Source organism: Chelonoidis abingdonii, chromosome 2 (assembly GCF_003597395.2).
Source record: "Chelonoidis abingdonii isolate Lonesome George chromosome 2, CheloAbing_2.0, whole genome shotgun sequence".
In the NCBI taxonomy this organism is placed as follows: domain Eukaryota; kingdom Metazoa; phylum Chordata; order Testudines; family Testudinidae; genus Chelonoidis; species Chelonoidis abingdonii.
In genome coordinates this window covers 49,590,453-49,607,891 of record NC_133770.1, presented here as the reverse complement: position 1 = coordinate 49,607,891, position 17,439 = coordinate 49,590,453, and the positions used below count along the sequence as shown (strand labels likewise).

General features: G+C 45.6%; 1 protein-coding gene across 1 annotated transcript in view; it reads left to right on the top strand.

The window, feature by feature from the left end:
* HEPACAM2 (HEPACAM family member 2) overlaps positions 1–17,080 on the top strand; it is a 34,503-nt gene extending 17,423 nt beyond the window's left edge. The window contains exons 5-10 of the mRNA XM_032785381.2: positions 2,235–2,360; positions 2,445–2,469; positions 2,592–2,629; positions 3,213–3,286; positions 13,358–13,467; positions 16,750–17,080. Coding sequence (XP_032641272.1) covers positions 2,235–2,360; positions 2,445–2,469; positions 2,592–2,629; positions 3,213–3,286; positions 13,358–13,467; positions 16,750–16,759 — 383 coding nt within the window. The 3' untranslated portion in view covers positions 16,760–17,080. The remainder of the gene's footprint in view (positions 1–2,234; positions 2,361–2,444; positions 2,470–2,591; positions 2,630–3,212; positions 3,287–13,357; positions 13,468–16,749) is intronic.
* Positions 17,081–17,439: the final 359 nt, after the last annotated feature.

The window sequence follows — 17,439 nt, the reverse complement described above, 5'->3', positions numbered from 1 at the left end:
GTGTAAACGTATCCTTAACACGCAAACCTTTTGAAACACGATCATGGAAACCAAGGCAAGGAAATTAAGTTATGACTCCCACTATATCTAGGCACTGCAGTATATGTGCCACTCTGTATATGCAGTATGCAGCTCCAGCATATAAGCCCAACGTGGTGCTGAGATGGCTTTAACACAGCACTTACTGACAGTCAGAATATTCTGCTAATATAGTATTGTCGATTCTTTAACTGGAGTACAAAATGAAATGTTTCCATTGTAAAAACAATCATATCACATGTCCAGTAAGAACACTGTTACATGAGAAAGTATCCTATGAGTCATGACCAGGCAGAATTGCAGCCCTAGAGCTCTGGGGAGCAAAGAGAATGCTCCCTTTTTTTTTCCCCCATGGGGGAAATCAGTGCCCCAAAGTGGATGAGAAAGAGGCAGGGCCTGTGCACTGGCACACATAAGACCAAAAAACTGAATTACCAACTAAAATTCCCCTGATGGTTTTGATTTCAGTGCTGTGACTGAAATGAGGAAGTCCATAGTTCTCCGGTTTGGAGACTGAATGGCAGAGTTCAACTCCGTGTCTTTCCAAGAAACATTTCATGCTATACATAAACGTAAAATAGCTGCAAAACAAAACGGAAGACATAGTCTATAACAAGAGCTAATGAACATGGCCACCCTCCAGCTACGTATCGGAGAATGAAACTGCATTGAGAAACACCATTTTATTCTCTTGAAATTAGATCAGATGGCTACAATAAGTCTTTACCATCAGCTTTAACCCCACTTACCTGTTAAATAATAAAACCAGATCTTCAGTCTCATGACCTGAGACAACTATAAATAACTTTCTCCCTATTTCATGGTGCGTCCAAAACACTTGAACTACTGATTTTTTCTGAATTGTAGATTATAAAGTGCTTGTCAAACTCCCTATTACATATGTAACCCAGACTAAGGCAAACTTCTGCCCTGGGCACTGCTGGGTGTTGTACAGACAGCATTGTGGCTCCAACTTGCAGGGTGCATACTGCCTGAGTCAGCCAAAGTTCCTCCTGAGCTTCCCTGGTAGCACACACCAGAGGGTAGCTCTGGTACCCTTTAAGAGATTGCAGTGGGCTCACTGATCCATGTCCATCTAATCTGCTAACCAGGACACAGGAGTAGGAGACAGCGAGTGCCAAATGGAATGCTAGTAAGGTTCAGGGACCATGCTTCCTGATGAGATCTTTGCAAGGCCTCTTACCTGTGCAGGGCTTAGCCAGAATCTGGCTCTGCATTTCAGAGTTGTACTTCCTGCTTCAGGAAATGATTCTGCGATCACTATTGAATAAATGGCTGATAAAGGACAAATCTTAGAAAAAGAGAAACCCTGCAGAATGGGAATGGCAAGACTCCCATCGACTTTAATGGGGACAGGATATCCCCCTGTATGTTTAGGAGAGAACTTTTTAGTAGATGTCAAATTCCGGTCTTGATTTGCAGACACGATAGTCCAATAGTATGTTATTGTCTAATAATATTGTTTACTGTATACTACCATAAAGTTAATGATAAAACTCAAACAGTTCATTTTAATTAAAGTATCTCTGTTTAGAAAGTGGCACTAACTCAGGGAGGGAAACAGAATTTGGCTGTTTTCCAGAGCTGATGTATCTAAGTCTTGTACATGGTGCTTAGATACTATGGTGATGGGCACATAAAAGTGTATATTTTATAATAACAATTTACATAGGAAGAAAGGTTTTGCAGTTAATGAACAGGATTTGAACTAAGAAAAATCTGGTTTCTAGCCCCAGCTCCACTATTGATTTCCTGTGTAACCTTGATCAATGATCTATTCCCTCTGGGGTTCCATCTCCCAGTGCATAGGATAGGACTATTTACATACTTCCTTGTGGAACTAAATTCAAAAATACTTCTGAGATGCACTTTTTTTTGCATTTGGTGCTGTTTGCCATAATGTTGATAGTGGCTTCCATCTAGTTCCTGGTACCACACATGTTTTGGAGTGGTTTCTGAAATGCACATAATTATTGTACCAAGTTGCCATTTCAGGTATGTTTTTTGGAAAGTGTGTATTATCTAGTTTACAGTAATTCAAGAGTTATCTGTGTGCAAGGTTTGCTGGCCACAAATCATGTCTGGAGACTCTTCTTCAGCTAAGATGAAATAACATATTGTATATAGTGAAGGACTAGCTATGAAGGCTATGAATCTGTTCTTCTTTGGCACAGGACTGGAGAGGCTTGCCCAGAAAGGAAAATCTTTGTCATCTCTAGCAGTAATAACAGGAATTTCATTATTTTTGATCGTATCTATGTCCCTTCTATTCTTATGGAAAAGATATCGGCCACATAAAGGTAGGTGAAACTTAAACACACTCCACATGTATTTTCTGGACATTATAACAAAAAGGTTGATTTTCCTTTATCTCTTCTTTTCAGTTATACAACGGAAGCTGCAGAGCAGGTAGTACAATAAATCATTCATACGGCTTTGAGTCTTTCCCCAAAAGAGTTTTTTTTGTTTTGGGCTATATTTCTTTTCTTCGCCTGTGAGATCAAACTGAAAATCATGTTTATGTTTTCTAGGCCTGGGGCAGATTACAGAAAGGGACAAACATTCTCAGGTAATTCTAAAGAACGAAATGGGAGGATAAAGCCAAATTCAAACCCTCCAGTTCCTGAGGAACAGGGCTGGGCCTCTTCATAGTGCCATGGGGGAAGAGTATTAGATCATTTCAGTAGTCAGATATGTTGGGGATGGGCATGATATAAATATTAAAATAGATTAGCTAAATTAGATTGAATCTTCTTTCCACAGACCATGGAGCAGCAACAGAGATGCTTCACAAGCTACATGGGTATTCCCCAGCATAGGGAATTGCTCCTCATAGACCAGCGTAGGGACAATGTGAAAGGTGGCTTGGTGAAGGGGGATGGCCAGAGTATTACTGCTCTCTAGTTATCTTCAATGTTGTAATGGCCCCTTGGATGCAGCCAAGCATATAGTTTAAACATCAGTGTGGCTGCTCTATGTTCTGAGAAATGAGCCTGCCCTAGTAGGGGTGGAACAGTAGAAGACAGCAGAACTTTCAGTCTCCGAACTCAAAAGTAAGGGGTTCAAAAGTAGGCCGAATGAGTTTGCCCATCCCTAATGAAGTGCTCTTGTTTGCATTTATGTTACCTATTAATTTATTTTTAAAATTTTAGGGCATGAAAATGCTATGGATGACTTTGGAATATATGAATTTGTTGCTTTTCCAGACCCCACTGGTGTTCCTATGGTATGCATTTTACCAATAAACCAGTAGCCAACCAATTAAGGCTCTATTTCATTCACTATAGTATGTAATATTTTCACTAGAATCTCTATGCAGCTTGCTCAAAAGGGCCACAAGAGATACCCCTTTGGAGATCTTTCAATGGCTTATTCATCAGTACTGTTACTCACTGTGCTTATTTACATCAGTGTTAAGCAGCAGGGACATGCCCAGGTTCAAAGGAATACAAAGAAGTTAGTTCTGCTAAGCAATCCTACATTTAGGCTACATCTACACTACAGCAGCACAGCTGCACTGATGCAACTTCACTGCTGTAGTGCTTGTGGTGGAGATGCACTAAGCCAATGGGAGAGAGCTCTTCCATCAGTTTAATATAGCTCTCATCTCTTGCAGAGGCAGGAGTTGTCAGCAGGAGAAGCTCTCCCATGACAGTGTTGTCTACACCAGTGCTTAGGTCAATGAAACTTATATCGCTCAGGGTGTAGATTATTCACATCCCTGAGTGACAAAAATTATACTAAAAGTAACCTGTAGTGTAGACAAGGAAAACAATTTTTATCATCAAGTGTCTAGATAACAGTAAGCCACTCCAAAGGTGAAAGCATTAAAGAAGGAGGAAGAGCATCTGTGAGTACTCACGAAGGTAGGAGGGACATTAGGACTAGGGTGGGAGTCAAGGATTTAAGACCCACTTGAGCAAGGTTCTAAACACACGACTAGACCCACTGATTTCACTTGTGTCTGACTATGAGACATGACTAGTCCATGTTTAAATACCTTACAGAGCCAGGGCCTAACAGAGTAAAGAAGGAGAGACTGTGCACCAGAGACTTAGGCCTGGTCTACACTACGCGTTTAAATTGATTTAAAGAGCGTTAAATCGATTTAACGCTGTACCCGTCCACACACATGCCTAATCGTATAAAGGATCTAAATATTTCTGGGTACCAACGCGGAGAGGAGGGTAGCCGCAAAATTCGATTTAACAATAGGAGAAAGTAGTGGGTGGACGGGAAATCGACGTTCTTGGCCCCGCGGATCCACAGTGCAACCACTAACCGCTCTGGACAGCATCTGAACTCGGATCAGCGGGCAGTAAACAGGAAAAGCCGAACCGCGAACTTTGAATTACATTTCCCTTTTGCCAAGCGTGGCTCTGATCAAGCACGGTTGGCGATGCAATCCTAAATCCAAAAGAAGCTCCAGCAGGACCGTATGGAAGTACCAGATCTGATCGCTGTAGGGAGAACAAATCGTTGTATCAAGAGCTCCGTTACAGAAACAGAAATCCAAGCATTGAAAACAACATCTCCAGATAAATGCTGCGTGACAAGGTACGGGAAGACAGAGACTCAGGAACGCTCTGGATGAGGGGTTAGAGAGAGGAGACTCCGAGCTATCCACAGTCACGCAGTCTCTAAAGGTTTGCTTCTGGCTGATGAAATAACACAATCCTAACAATAAAAAAAAGAGAAAAAAAAGAGATGTTAAAAAGTACTCGAAAAGAAACGAAAAGTACAACCAAAAAGAACAAAAAGAAAACATAACAAGCAAACGAAAAAAAGTAAACCAACGGCAAAGCGGAACAGCCAACGCATACCTTTTTTGTGGGCCCTAGCTTGAGCCTGCCAGTCTCGGGCTAAAAGCTAGGCTGGAGCTCCTCAGCTTCCTCTACCTTCCCCAGGCCCCAAAAAACTTGCTCCACCCTAGTGTAAACTCCTCAGCTTCCCAGGCAGCCAGGTCCTTCTCTCTCTAGAGAGCGGAGAGGTGTATACTTTGTCCTTCTGGCCCACCACCTCTTAATAAGGGCCAGCTGGGCCCTGACAGCTACAGGCTACCAGCTGTGACTGCTTTTTCCCCGCGCCACAGCCCTCTGCCAGGGCTTTCAAGCCCTTCAGCGCAGGAGCAGGATCACCACCACCCCATAACCGCTACCGGGAGCCGCTCTGTAATCTCAGCTGTCCTGCTGGCTGGAGCGTTCCACCCTTATACTCTGGCTGCCATTGCCGGCCTGGGCTCCCTTCTCACATTCCATAGGGCTGCTGCTGCTGCTGCTGGAGTGCAACCCTTCCTGGACTGCTGCCTGCTGCTTGCTGCCAACGCTGCTGAGTGAGGGGTGGGGAACCTTAAGTTGCCAGCCCCCCCCCACCTCTGGAGGGAGAAGGCAGGACCCACCAACCACCACACTAGCAGCAGCCACCTGTGAGGTGGTCCTTCCTGCAAATGCCACCAGGTTGCTAGAGGAGGAGTGCTCGCTGCTGCTGCGCTGTGTTTGTCCTGGGGAGCTGCTGGAAGCCTGGAGAGGAAAGGGGTGCTGGATGACCACGGCTTGCTGAGGGAGCGCACAGAGATCTCTGGAGACCACTGTGAGGGGGCCATTAAAGACTAAGTAACTCTTTACTTGTGCTGTAGTGGTGGGGTTGTAGACTGTGTTTGTGGGGGACAGGGGATGTGGCGTGGAGCCGCCCCCTGGTCCATCTTGTGTCCGCTCCCGACCCCCCCACCACCGCTGCCCCCTCCACCACCCCACAGGCCAGTTACCATCTGCTCGTTCCTGCCTCTGGGACTCAGCTGCACGCCTTGGCCTGCCATGCCCTATTGCCACCAATTTGGGCCTGCAGCGGCAGCCATCAGCCAAACATTTGACTTTGAACAAGTGCTCGTGGTGCATGCACCGCACTCTCCCCCGGACTGAATCCCTTTCTCTCATGCAACAGCCTCCTAAAGCTTTGCCCTTGTATACTGCGGCCGTTTGCCCCTCCTACCTTGTGCTCCCCCCCGCAAACCAGCTTCAGTTTGTTTGCTGCTCGTCTGTCTCATTTGCAGCTTTCGTTTGTCGCTGCCCCAGCCTGAAGCTAGTCCATTGGTCCTTGCCCCAACTCCCATGCCTGGTTGCTCCCCTCCTCTGTGGCCCCTAAACGCTTGATTAGCCCCTCCTCTCGTGCGCCCCTCCCTTCGAAGCGCTTGTGCTTCTCCCTGTTATTGAGTTTGCACCTCTTGCAACCGCACACCACCATTTGCTGTTGTATCCTCCCCTCTCTAGTGCAGCTAGAGGAAGCCGATTTTCGATCCATTTACAGTGACTGACCCCCCCAACGTCCTTGGTAGTAACCCCTTATCCTAGCCCGTTCATTTAGGCACCCTCCTCTCCCTGCCACAGCCTAGCGGGGAGGAAGTGGTTTGACCTGCTTTCCTCCCACCTTCTTTCTCCGGTTGTTGTCCTTCGCTCACCTACTCACCATCTATGGGAGACGCGGCAGGTGGGACCCTGGACACACCCCTATCCTCCACTCCCCACCTGCTTCCCAAAAACCCCTCTAGTTCCACGCACTATCGAACAGCCACTAGCCGGACCACCTGCCAAAACCCAGATCCGTGAGGCGCCGGCCATCACAGCGGTGACGGGGTCCCTCTGCTGCCTGCCACGTCTCGCCCCATCTAATTCTGGGGGAGCACCCCCCAGAACCAGCATGAAAGGGCCAGGGCAAGAAGAAAGGGAAGGTCCCCATTAAAAAGCCATAGGCCTCCATGGCAGAGCCAGCACGGACTGCCCAGCCTGCCACCGACCATGGCGCCCTGCTAAACAACACGCTGTTCTTCCACTAGCTCTGCGGGGTGCCCCTCCCCCGTCCCCTCCGGGCATATACCAGGTACGGCATCCCCGCCGCCTGCCGCTACGTCATCTCCCAACTAGCGCGCCTCCACTAACCAATCCTACAGCGGCCGGGGCCCCTTGATCCCACTTGACCAGAACTCAGCGTAACGTTGCCTTCTGGTGCCCCGCCGATCGCCTGTGATCCAACACGTGGAGACCTATACGGTGCGGGCAATTGGCGTAGGGTGGTGGGGCCCACAGCCTCGTGGCGCCTTCAAAAGTATGGCAAGGTTGTCTTTTTCCTTGCCCTCGGAGGCCGCCACCATCAGAAGATCCGGTGGAGAGGGCCTGGCGTGGGGGGCGTGTTTGTCCCCTGGAGCCGCTGGAGGTCTGGGGTGTCGACGTGTCGTCCTGACATCCGGCCCTCCTTCCTTCCCAAATGCTGCCCTGCTACACACGCACCTCTCAACTCTGGGGAAAGCCCATCTCGTTGTGAGCCGCTCCCTTAGGCTGCAAGGACCCCGTCCTCCGTCACGTCCTCATTGACGATGTTGTCGTATCCGCTGGCAGGTGCGCTTCAACTGCCAGACACGGGCGCGGGCGGAGATGCTCTTCTTGCGAGGTCTTTTTCCTGGTCCCCTATCAGGGGAGGCACATTATGGGATGCACTTCGGACGGGGGAAAGGCTGGTTGTGTACCATCTGCCGGGTGACGGGCACGTTCGAGGGACTGCCCTTGAACTGGCTATGGAGGAGCGCAAGACCTGACCTACCCGAAGCCCGGCAGAGTGACAAGGCCCCGTCATTGTACCGCTGCCCCTGGCTGCCCGGTGCCCAGAGATAAGCCCCTCCTCTGCCTCGCGCCCATCACTGCTCCCGCTCGGGCGCAGGGGTACTTCCCTCAGGTGGGCCCAGGTGAGCGGAGAGCCCGCCTCCACTGCCTGCACTCTGGCCGGGGCCTGTGGAGGAGGGTGCGGCGGGTAACGAAGCCAGGAAGTCGAGAGAGGGCTTCCACCAGGGGGAACTTCCTTTCCGTAACCGCTGTCCACGGTAGCTCTCCGAGTCCGCGAACACCATCCCACTGCCCTCGACCCACCTGTCCGACCAGCCCGAGGGTGAATGCCATGGAGGGCTGGACCCTAGTACAGGGTAGGCGGGGCAAGCAGAAGAGCCTCGGGCTCCACTCGCACATCTGTTGCGGAAACCCCCTGGAAAGACCAGGAAGGGGGCCACAAAAGACACCGAGCCTTCCGCCATGCCATGGGATCGGTCCCGTTGCCAGTTTCCAGCTGGGGAAGACGTGGCAGCATGGAGAGTAACCACACCATCCCCTCCTCACGCAGGTCCCTCCCGGCAAAGAAGCCTCTGGATGAAGGCCCTCCTATTCCCAATGCCACCTGTTGCCCCTATCAACAGCCACAGTGGACGATCAAAACACCACTCAGGTGCGAGTGGGAATGACCAAAACCCAGGGTGGCCGAAAAAGAATCATGGGAGGATTAGCTACACACTACCCAACTTTTGAGGAGATCGAGACCCTGGGTCTGACCCCGGTGACTCCGGGGGAGGATGACCCTCTGTCAGCGGGCCTTGATATAGCCGACCTCACGCCCGGAGTTCCCCCTTCCCATGTTCCAAATCGCCCCGACAGCGCGTCCACCTCCCTCCGGGGGCCCACCTGGACTCTTCCACCTGCCGGGATGGGCCCTGGATGGGCACCGCCTAGACAGGCCACCGAGCCCTGCTTGAGGCGACAGCCAGTGCTCGCGGCCGGAGGCAAGCCACCAGGGGTATCCTCGGTGCGCGGGGAACCCCGTTTATCCCCTTCTCAGCGCGGGGGCTTCACTGAGGTTCTGCATCCTCACTGAAGACCGCTGAGGTGCCTACCTGGCGGTTTGGAGCCTGAGCCAGTGTCACCAAGGGACCCCTCCTACCATCCTCAAACCCCTGAGCCTTGGCTGCGAGGAAAAAGAGCCAGCCATCCTAACGGTCAGGCTCCTGCGCGGGCAGGATAATACCATTCAGGATAGGTCTGGTCACACCCACGCCGACGAACATGTAAAAGCCCATAAACCTCCCAACCCTGTTCCTAAGACCTCAGCCTGCCAATTACTCCTGACCCCTATCCCTATCTCCTCCACCTCCCACGATGTATTGGCGGTTCCTGGGGCTATCTCCTTCCCTTTCCCAGAGGGGTGACCTCCAGGAGAAGTGGCCTGTACGTTTCCACAGTCCGACCCCCTAGGGGCTGCCACTCTTTCCTCCGCTACTCCCATTGGAAGCCGGTGGTCTGAGGCAGACCATGTGGCGCCTGTCCATCGGCCCAGGTCGCGGGTCCGCCCCTTGCTGGCCCGTCCCAGTGGGCCACACGGGGAGCTGTGCCAAGAGGCCCCCACCAGTAGATCACCGAGGCCAGATGACCCCACCCCCCATATGCTGCGAGAGGAGCTGCGGGAGTTCCTGGAAGACGTCAGAAGGGCACTTCCCGAACAAAGGTAACGCTTGCCCTCTCACAAGCGATGGAAGAGATTTCACCAGATCCTGGTCGGGCTTGCGAGGGCCTGTCAATGGGGGAGGGCAAAAGGACCAGGAAGCAGGGTGCTGTGGCCTTACACACCGGGTCGCAGCTTCCCGTGACTCCCTGTCACCTTCTTAGGGACGCGGATTTGCTGCGAGGCCTAAGCAGGGAGAACACGTGAGCGGACCCGCGGCGAGAGACCCCAGCCCCTCATGGCACTCGTCCCCTTTGCCACATTGAACAGCGGGGGAGCATAAGTAAGGGTGGTTTCTGCAGGAGCCAGAGATGCTTTCCTTCCTTTGGGGGGGGTAGTTCTGTGGATTTTCTCACTGCAGGAAAGACAAAACATGGTTCGGCCGCTGAAGCGAGCCTGGGAAGCGGCTGAGCAGGGACGGCGTGCTACTTCAGCACATCTCAACAGCCACACCGTAGGGCTGGAGTGGTACCCCAGAGTTCTCCCCAACTACAGCCTGGCTTGCTGGGGAGTCGCCGAGGCTGTGCTGGGAGGAACTGCTGCTGCACCTCCAGGTCCGCATGGAAGGGGCTTGTGGTCAACCTCGTGAACGATCTAGCCCGCGCGTTGCCCGGAGCGGCTGCCGTTCTAATCAGAAGGCGTGCTGCCTTCCTCGGTTCCTTGGATACTTGCGAAGTGAACTGGTCACTGGGCGCGGACTTTAAACACATACTTAGAAGAGAGCGGGCGACTGGAGCAGAGCCAGCCCGTATCACAGGACATAACTCTGGGAGACGTCAACATCACTCCTAGGTGGCCATCTGGCACAACCACCACCCGTAAAAAACGAGGTCTCACGTTCGACCGTATCCGAGGTGAGGGCAAGCCATGCGTCCGTGACCACTCCTGGAGTTGGACGGCATCTACATGTCACACTTCACCTTTCATGGGCACCAGTCTCCAAGCGTCATGGGCCGGACCCTTTTTCAGATAAACACACAAATCGGTAACTGTGATGGCCTCTCTTCGGATGCGAAGAGGCCGGGGCCGGCCTATTGGAACTTCAAAAAAAAAAAGAACAAAAAACAAAACAAAAACCAAATCAATAAACAACATTCATAAAAAGAACAACAAAAACAAAACAGAAAAAAAAAAAAAATCAAAGCAAAAACAAATACCAAAAAAAACAAACAAACAAGAAAGATCAAAAACAGAACAACAACAAAAGAAAAAAACAAAAACAAACCAAAAACACATACAAGAGAAAAAGAAACATACAAAACAAACAAAACAACAAATCAAATAACAATAAACAAAGAAAAAAATAAAAAACAAAAAACACCAGAACAACTCAAATACAACAACAAAAAAACAAAAACCAAAAAAAAAAAAAACAAAAAAAAAAAGACACAAAAAAAAACAACAAAGTTACAAAACAAAAAACAAAAAAACAAAAAAAAGTTACAACAATCAAAAAAAAAAAAAAAAAACAAAAACAAAAAAAAAAAACAAAAAAAACAAAAAAAGAAAAACAAACACAAAACAATATAACACAAAACACACATCACAAAAAAAAAAAAAAAAATCAAAAACAAAAAAACAAAATCAAAAAAAAAAAAAAAAAAGATTACAACAAAAAAAAAAAAACAAAAAACACAAACAATCAACAAAAAAAACAATAAAGAAAACAAAAAAACACACAAAACAACAAAAACAAAAAAAAACCTTGGCCACAATGAGTAGAAAACACAGTAAGGCATTTCAAAGGGCGGACACTCTCAATTCTCACCCCCAAGAACACCCCCGTGAGAAAGGAAAAGAAATATTCTTTAATATTTCAAATGGTCACACAAAAAACTACAAAAATTGAAGAATGTAGGCAATGAGCAAAAAAGGACGGCGATCTAGCGGACAAGAGTGAACGAAGAGATCCACAGCACCTACCATAACCCTCTCCCCCTCCCCCGATGAAAAAGGGAGCAAAGACTAAGTATAAAGTACCCTGAATAAATAAACATGTTGGACATCAGTGCAAACATTTAGCAAGAGGTTAACGATAAACACAGTAATAGACAGAAGGATATAACCAGCTTCATCAAGAAAAAACAGGGGCCTTCACCCCACCACCTTCATGTGAAAGAAAAGATTCCGTACGCCTTGGAACGGAATATTATCATAAGCAGCACAAGCACAATGACTAGGGACTCACTCATCACACAACACACCAGCTTAATGTCACTGTTGGACAATCATCAGCCGGGAGGAACACATCACCAATACATTATTATGTACAATAAAAACCTACCAAGTGTTTCACATAAATCCATAAAGCATCTTATTCTTCATACACAGACAGGAACAGTGAAACTGAGCCAAAACGGAGTACTCACACAAAGATGGAGGAAGAGGGAGAAGCAATGAAGTGGGGATATGGGCCAAGGCACCAACCATGTGAATACTGAAACAGATAGACAGCACTGGTAGCTTTAGAGAAATAACAAACATCCTCTAATAACATAACAAACATTATTCAGGATGACAGGACTGAGCATCTAATTTTAGAAACAACATAAGGAGGGATGAATTCAGTCCCAATGGATCAATCCCATTTTGCATTATGCGTGTAGCACAGCTGGCAGATATTTAACGAACACAGGGGCACTCATGATAGAGCGGACAGTACAGAGAGAGAGATAACGTACAATCTCATTGCAGTATATCCCGGCATGACGAAACAAAAAAAGAGAAAGAAAACAAAAAAAAAAGTCAAAGAGAAAGACCGAGAACACCCACTCTGACAAAAATTGCAAAAACAAGTAAGCGCAGATGAGCGCTAGGAAAAAATGCATCTAAAAAACTTCCGCAGCACTTCAGTACACTACGCGGAAAACAAAAAGCTGAACGGGTCCATGTTGCTGTGCTATGGCAGAGGCGCCAGTGCGCAGGGCATCCAGAGAAAAAGCTGCGAAAGGATGTTCAAGCTGATGTTTCCTCAGAGGAAGGAAGAGCTACGACTTACCCAAAACCACCCGCAGACAAATAATGATCAATAACCAAGATTCAAGGGGCGGGAGTACTGCGGGAATATGGGAATAGCTACGGAAGGCTACCCAAAGCAACGCCTATCAGAAAATTGACGTAGCTGGACCATGGACGCACAACGCCGAATTACTGTGCCTAGTGTGGCCGCATGAAATCGAATTTATAATATCAGTTTTATAAAACCGATTTTAGCTAATTCGATATTATCCCGTAGTGTAGACGTGGCCTTAGAATTAGAGGTGGTGGGATGGATTCCCAAATTGGCGCAACTCCACTACCTTCAGTGCAGTCACTCTGGCTTTACACCAGTGTGGCTGAGATCAGTCTTTAACCCACTGCAGTCATATTGGTCAGTAGGAAAGGGACCCAGAGGTGGAAGATGAATAGTTCAGAATTGGAGTTTGGGAGTATGCAGATTGAGTGAACTCCGTATTGATGAGGGCTGAATCTAGATGTAAGAGGTAAGGACAAATTGTTATATGTAACTCATTAACAAATATAACATTTTAGTACATTCCTTATACTAGCTTACGTAGACTGCACACTTCCCCGATTCTCTTAGCTTTTTTTTTTTTTAAATGTATCCTGAATCATTTCCCTGACTACTTTTGTCCTTTGTCCCCAGCTTTTATTCACCAGCTTATTTCTCCCTTTATTATTTGCGGTACAGTAATGTAAAGCACTTTTTATCCTACATGCAGTAGGGGCATCCTAAAATTTCTGGGTTTCTAACTGCATTTAAGTCTGCGAAATGCCATATCGTAAGTATGATAAAATTCCCTTCCTCAAAATCAAATTGAAACTAATTAAATTGAGCTATGCAATGTGAACAAAATCAGTGGAGAACATCTGTCCTAAAAAAAAAAGGGAGGACAGGGAGGGGAGGGAAGGTTATTCTATACATTTAGTTCCTGCTCCAGCTTTTCCCATCTGTACTCATAGCAAAAATATTGCCTGTTACTTTTAGGTTCCAAGTCAACCTGTTTCTGGCTCTGACTTTGTCCAAGGGCAGGATTTACACAGTACAGTTTATGAAGTTATTCAGCATATTCCAGAACAACAGGAAGTCCATCAAGCGTAAGTCCTATATGCATTAATATGGTAACCCAAAGATATAGAAACAAATCCAGAAGTGATGGGTAAGATTATGTAAATTACATGTTAATAAATTAGTGAGTCTGAGGGAACGCAAGAGAATCTGTTATAAGAAGACATGGCCTGAACTTCATGGAAGTTTGCATTTGAATCCAAGCATCACAGCTAAAACCCTTCTTTTAGTTATGAAGATAAATATGGACAACCACATTTTGATTGCGCTCTCTTATCGCTACAAGATTTAGAAAACAAAACTCAAATAAGAGCAGCACAGATGGAAAATTTCCATTTTGCAAAGCCAGAATTAATATGCCTAGCAGAACTCATGTCCAGGCAGGTTAGTGTTAGAAATAACACTGTTGCAAGCTTTCAGATTCCTAATCTGCAGCCAAGTGATCCTTAAAGTAGTGCATAAATCAGGGGAATGAGTCCCATGCTTGTCCTTACAACCAAATGCTTCAGTGATCAGTATAAGCAAGGGGCTAAACCATCAGAACAGAAAAGGGCTTTGGGAAAGTAATTTCTGATTCCTATAGCTCAAATGATCAATATAAGCAGTGATCGCCAAAACTGAATTCCACTGTACTGATGATCAGTCCTATGCAGTCAGTTGTGTTCTTGTGGAGTGACAGATGGAATGGCACTGAAATTGCTTGTAGTGGGAAAGAAACTGTGCCAACCATTCCAATTAGTGCAGGAATAACCAATTTCAATGTAATAGCCAAAGAGGTTAAATTAAACAGACCCAAATGGGCTCTTAAGTAAAAAAGCTGTTTTACTCAGACTAAACCTTCACTGCAATGCTTACAATAGTGCAACTGCACTGATGCAGGTGCGCTGCTGTAGCGTTTGTTGTGGAGAACCTCTGAGCAGACAGGAGAGATTATTCACACCCCTGAGCAACTGAGTTATATTGAAGTAACCTGTAGTGTGGACAAAGTCTCAGATTCTGAATGGTTCTGGCCCAGGTTGCTTACTGAAAGAAAAATGATTTAATATTCTTTATATACACACATGTATTAAAATCAATAAACAAGCAAAAAAGTTGAGAAAACATATCACTAGGACTAAGCTACTACAAACTTTACTAAACTAAGGACTAATACATACAATTATCAAACTGAAATCAAATTAAAATCAAATCAACAAATCAATTAATCAGAAAAGGTATTAAATTAATATAAAAATCAAATTAGTTAGATCTTGCAATTAGTACAGCACATAATCAATTCTTTCAGATCCTAAACAGGATTCAAGAAGGTGGCTGCCCATCTGAGCATATCCCAGCTAAAGAACTTTTAATCCTGGCAGTATAATCAGGTTTATATCTTTAACATAATTCTGAGACCCAAATACTTGGTTATGTTTGATTTACAATCTGAAAGCCAATCAAAGCTTCCTCCTTGGATTTTAAGCTAATTTTCCTAGCCCGTTGCTTTTGATCATGCCACCTTCATTCTTATAGTTGTGGTCATCATTTGCTTCACCTTACACCTCCATATGATGTCTTCAAACAAAGCCAGGTATGAAGAACGATTGGGGCTCCAACCATCTGGGCCAATCAAGTTGAAAAGATGCAATCTTTAAGTTAACAATAATCTGGAAAATTCCAGCTAAAATTGGCCATTTCCTCAAGATATTAGGCATTGCATATCACATACTTTGCAAAACCCCCAAAAGAATCAAATAAAAACATGAGAACCATTTTGAGGAAGTTGCTTTCATCCACCCCCCCTTGGGTAAACAACCACAGAACACAATCTGACATCTGTGGCTAGTGGAGGGCCTGAATGGGTCCATAAAAAGAATTGTCTAATAAAACACAACCTTTCATCCAAGCTTCTCATGCACCCTCAGTATCTCAAACTGAATTTGAATATCTATGAAAAACTGTTACATCATTCTGCTGCACACAAAACTGGGAAACTGGCAATAACAGGCTCAAGTTTACAAAGCTTTCAACTGGTGAAAGTTCACACCTTTTATCTCATCTAAGAGGAGAAAGCTGTTATAACTTTGATACAATCTTCATCTGAAATGAAGCAAAAACACATTCATTCTAACTCATATACACTTTCTCACACACACACCAGACATTATTATGCCACAAATTTCTGCTGCACTGACTGCCAAAGAGCAGTGGAGATCTGTATATTTCCCAATCATTTCAACACTAGACTTGTGAGAGCCTGCACTGACTCAGCATGTCCCTGCTAGTCATTAACAGTTGGTAGAGTACATTATTACTGATAATGAACGAACATGCTGAAACATTCGCAGCATCTAAAAGAGAGATCTCACCAGAGAACTACCATGATTATGTGTTATATTAACTGGGGTGGTATAATTTTTGCCCAGCCCAGGGCTGTCTCACCACTGCACGTACCCTGTTGAAACGAGACCTCTGAGACTCAGGAATGGTTGACTGTTCTGTGACTCATGTTCAGTACTTCAGTCAGTCTCTCTCTGTGAAAACACAATGCAAACAGCTAACCTCATAATTTACACCACACCATTGGCATTCTACCACAGTGAAAACTGTATTGAGTATACAAGGGTAGAAAGTTGTCTTGAAAAAAAGTGTAAATGTGTGGGAGTCTCTGTGAAAATGATCATGGACTGGGGACCCAGTAAAAATGTCTCTAGAAGTTCTCCCTCTCCAAGAGTATGTTTTCTGTCCGCAGCCCTCTTTCCTTGAGCTGGTAGCCAGTGCCCCTTGCTGAGATGCTAGTAACCCATGGGTACTCAGAGTCTGTGTGGCTTATAGTGGTGATATGAATGTAGCCTATAAACTCTTCTGTCTCTTACAATGAAAGGATATTTTAATATAGCACCAAAACTACACTTTCATCACCAAGACAATCACTAAGAAGCCGGGCTGCATTAGTGTTATGTTTTGTCGCACATAGGAATGTTGATCGCAATACCATCACAACTTTTACTCTTCTAAATTAAGGCCACAGTTTACCCACAGACATTCTAAAGGTATAAGCAATGTCAGTTCCTGAATTTGTGAGAACAATATCAGTGTCAACTTATCAGTATTGTCAGCCACTACAATACCATTCTGGAAAGTACTGTACCATTTTCATTGAGCCACAACTACTTTGACCCCTAAGGGGAAATCTTCAGCAGAGTGCACAGTGTCTTAGTCATACAACCATCACCAATATTAATGAGCACCATTCTGCTAAACCCCAGCTCATCATACTGAAAATTTACACCTGTAAGTTGCATAAATATCAATGTTCTGTTCTTTTCTAGAGGTACATGAAGATGCAAGCACAGCAAATCAAGACATCCTAACGCAAATGTTAACTTCTGTGTCTTTACTGGAAATGGAAAGCAAATGCCTGCAGCTCTCAAAATGGCAAAAGGACTAAGCTAGCTTCTAAAATGATAATACTTTCTTAATCTAGCCATTCTTTTTTCTTTCTTGCTCCTAACATACTGGATTTGGTTATAGATTTCGTTTAACTAATGGTTTCTTGAAGCTGCTGGGATTTTTTAATTGCTGACAATTTTTTGCATTCTGAACTGCAAAAAGAAAACAGAGTCAATGGAGAATATAGATAATAAATACTATATCATTAAGTCTGGGATTGCTGCCTAGGAGTCAGACCAGAGTTATATTGTAACATGGAAAGGAACTTGTATTAAACTTTCCATTGAGGTGGACTTTTAAAAGAGAAGCTGTGGCACACTGGCAATAATAAACAATAGAATGTGTCAGATTGAAAAATAAATCTTTTTTTTTTTTGAGACAGTATCTAAATTTTTCTTATAAACTTTAACCTGTAACTTACTAATTTATAAAAACTAATTTGTCATAGTTAAAAGTGTATATATGTATATTATTCAGAATGTTTTGTTTGTATTAATTTGTGTTTCCTTTGCATGTAAGCTGTCTTCCCATTTTTATTCTCTTAAGGCCCAGATCCACAAAAGGTTCTT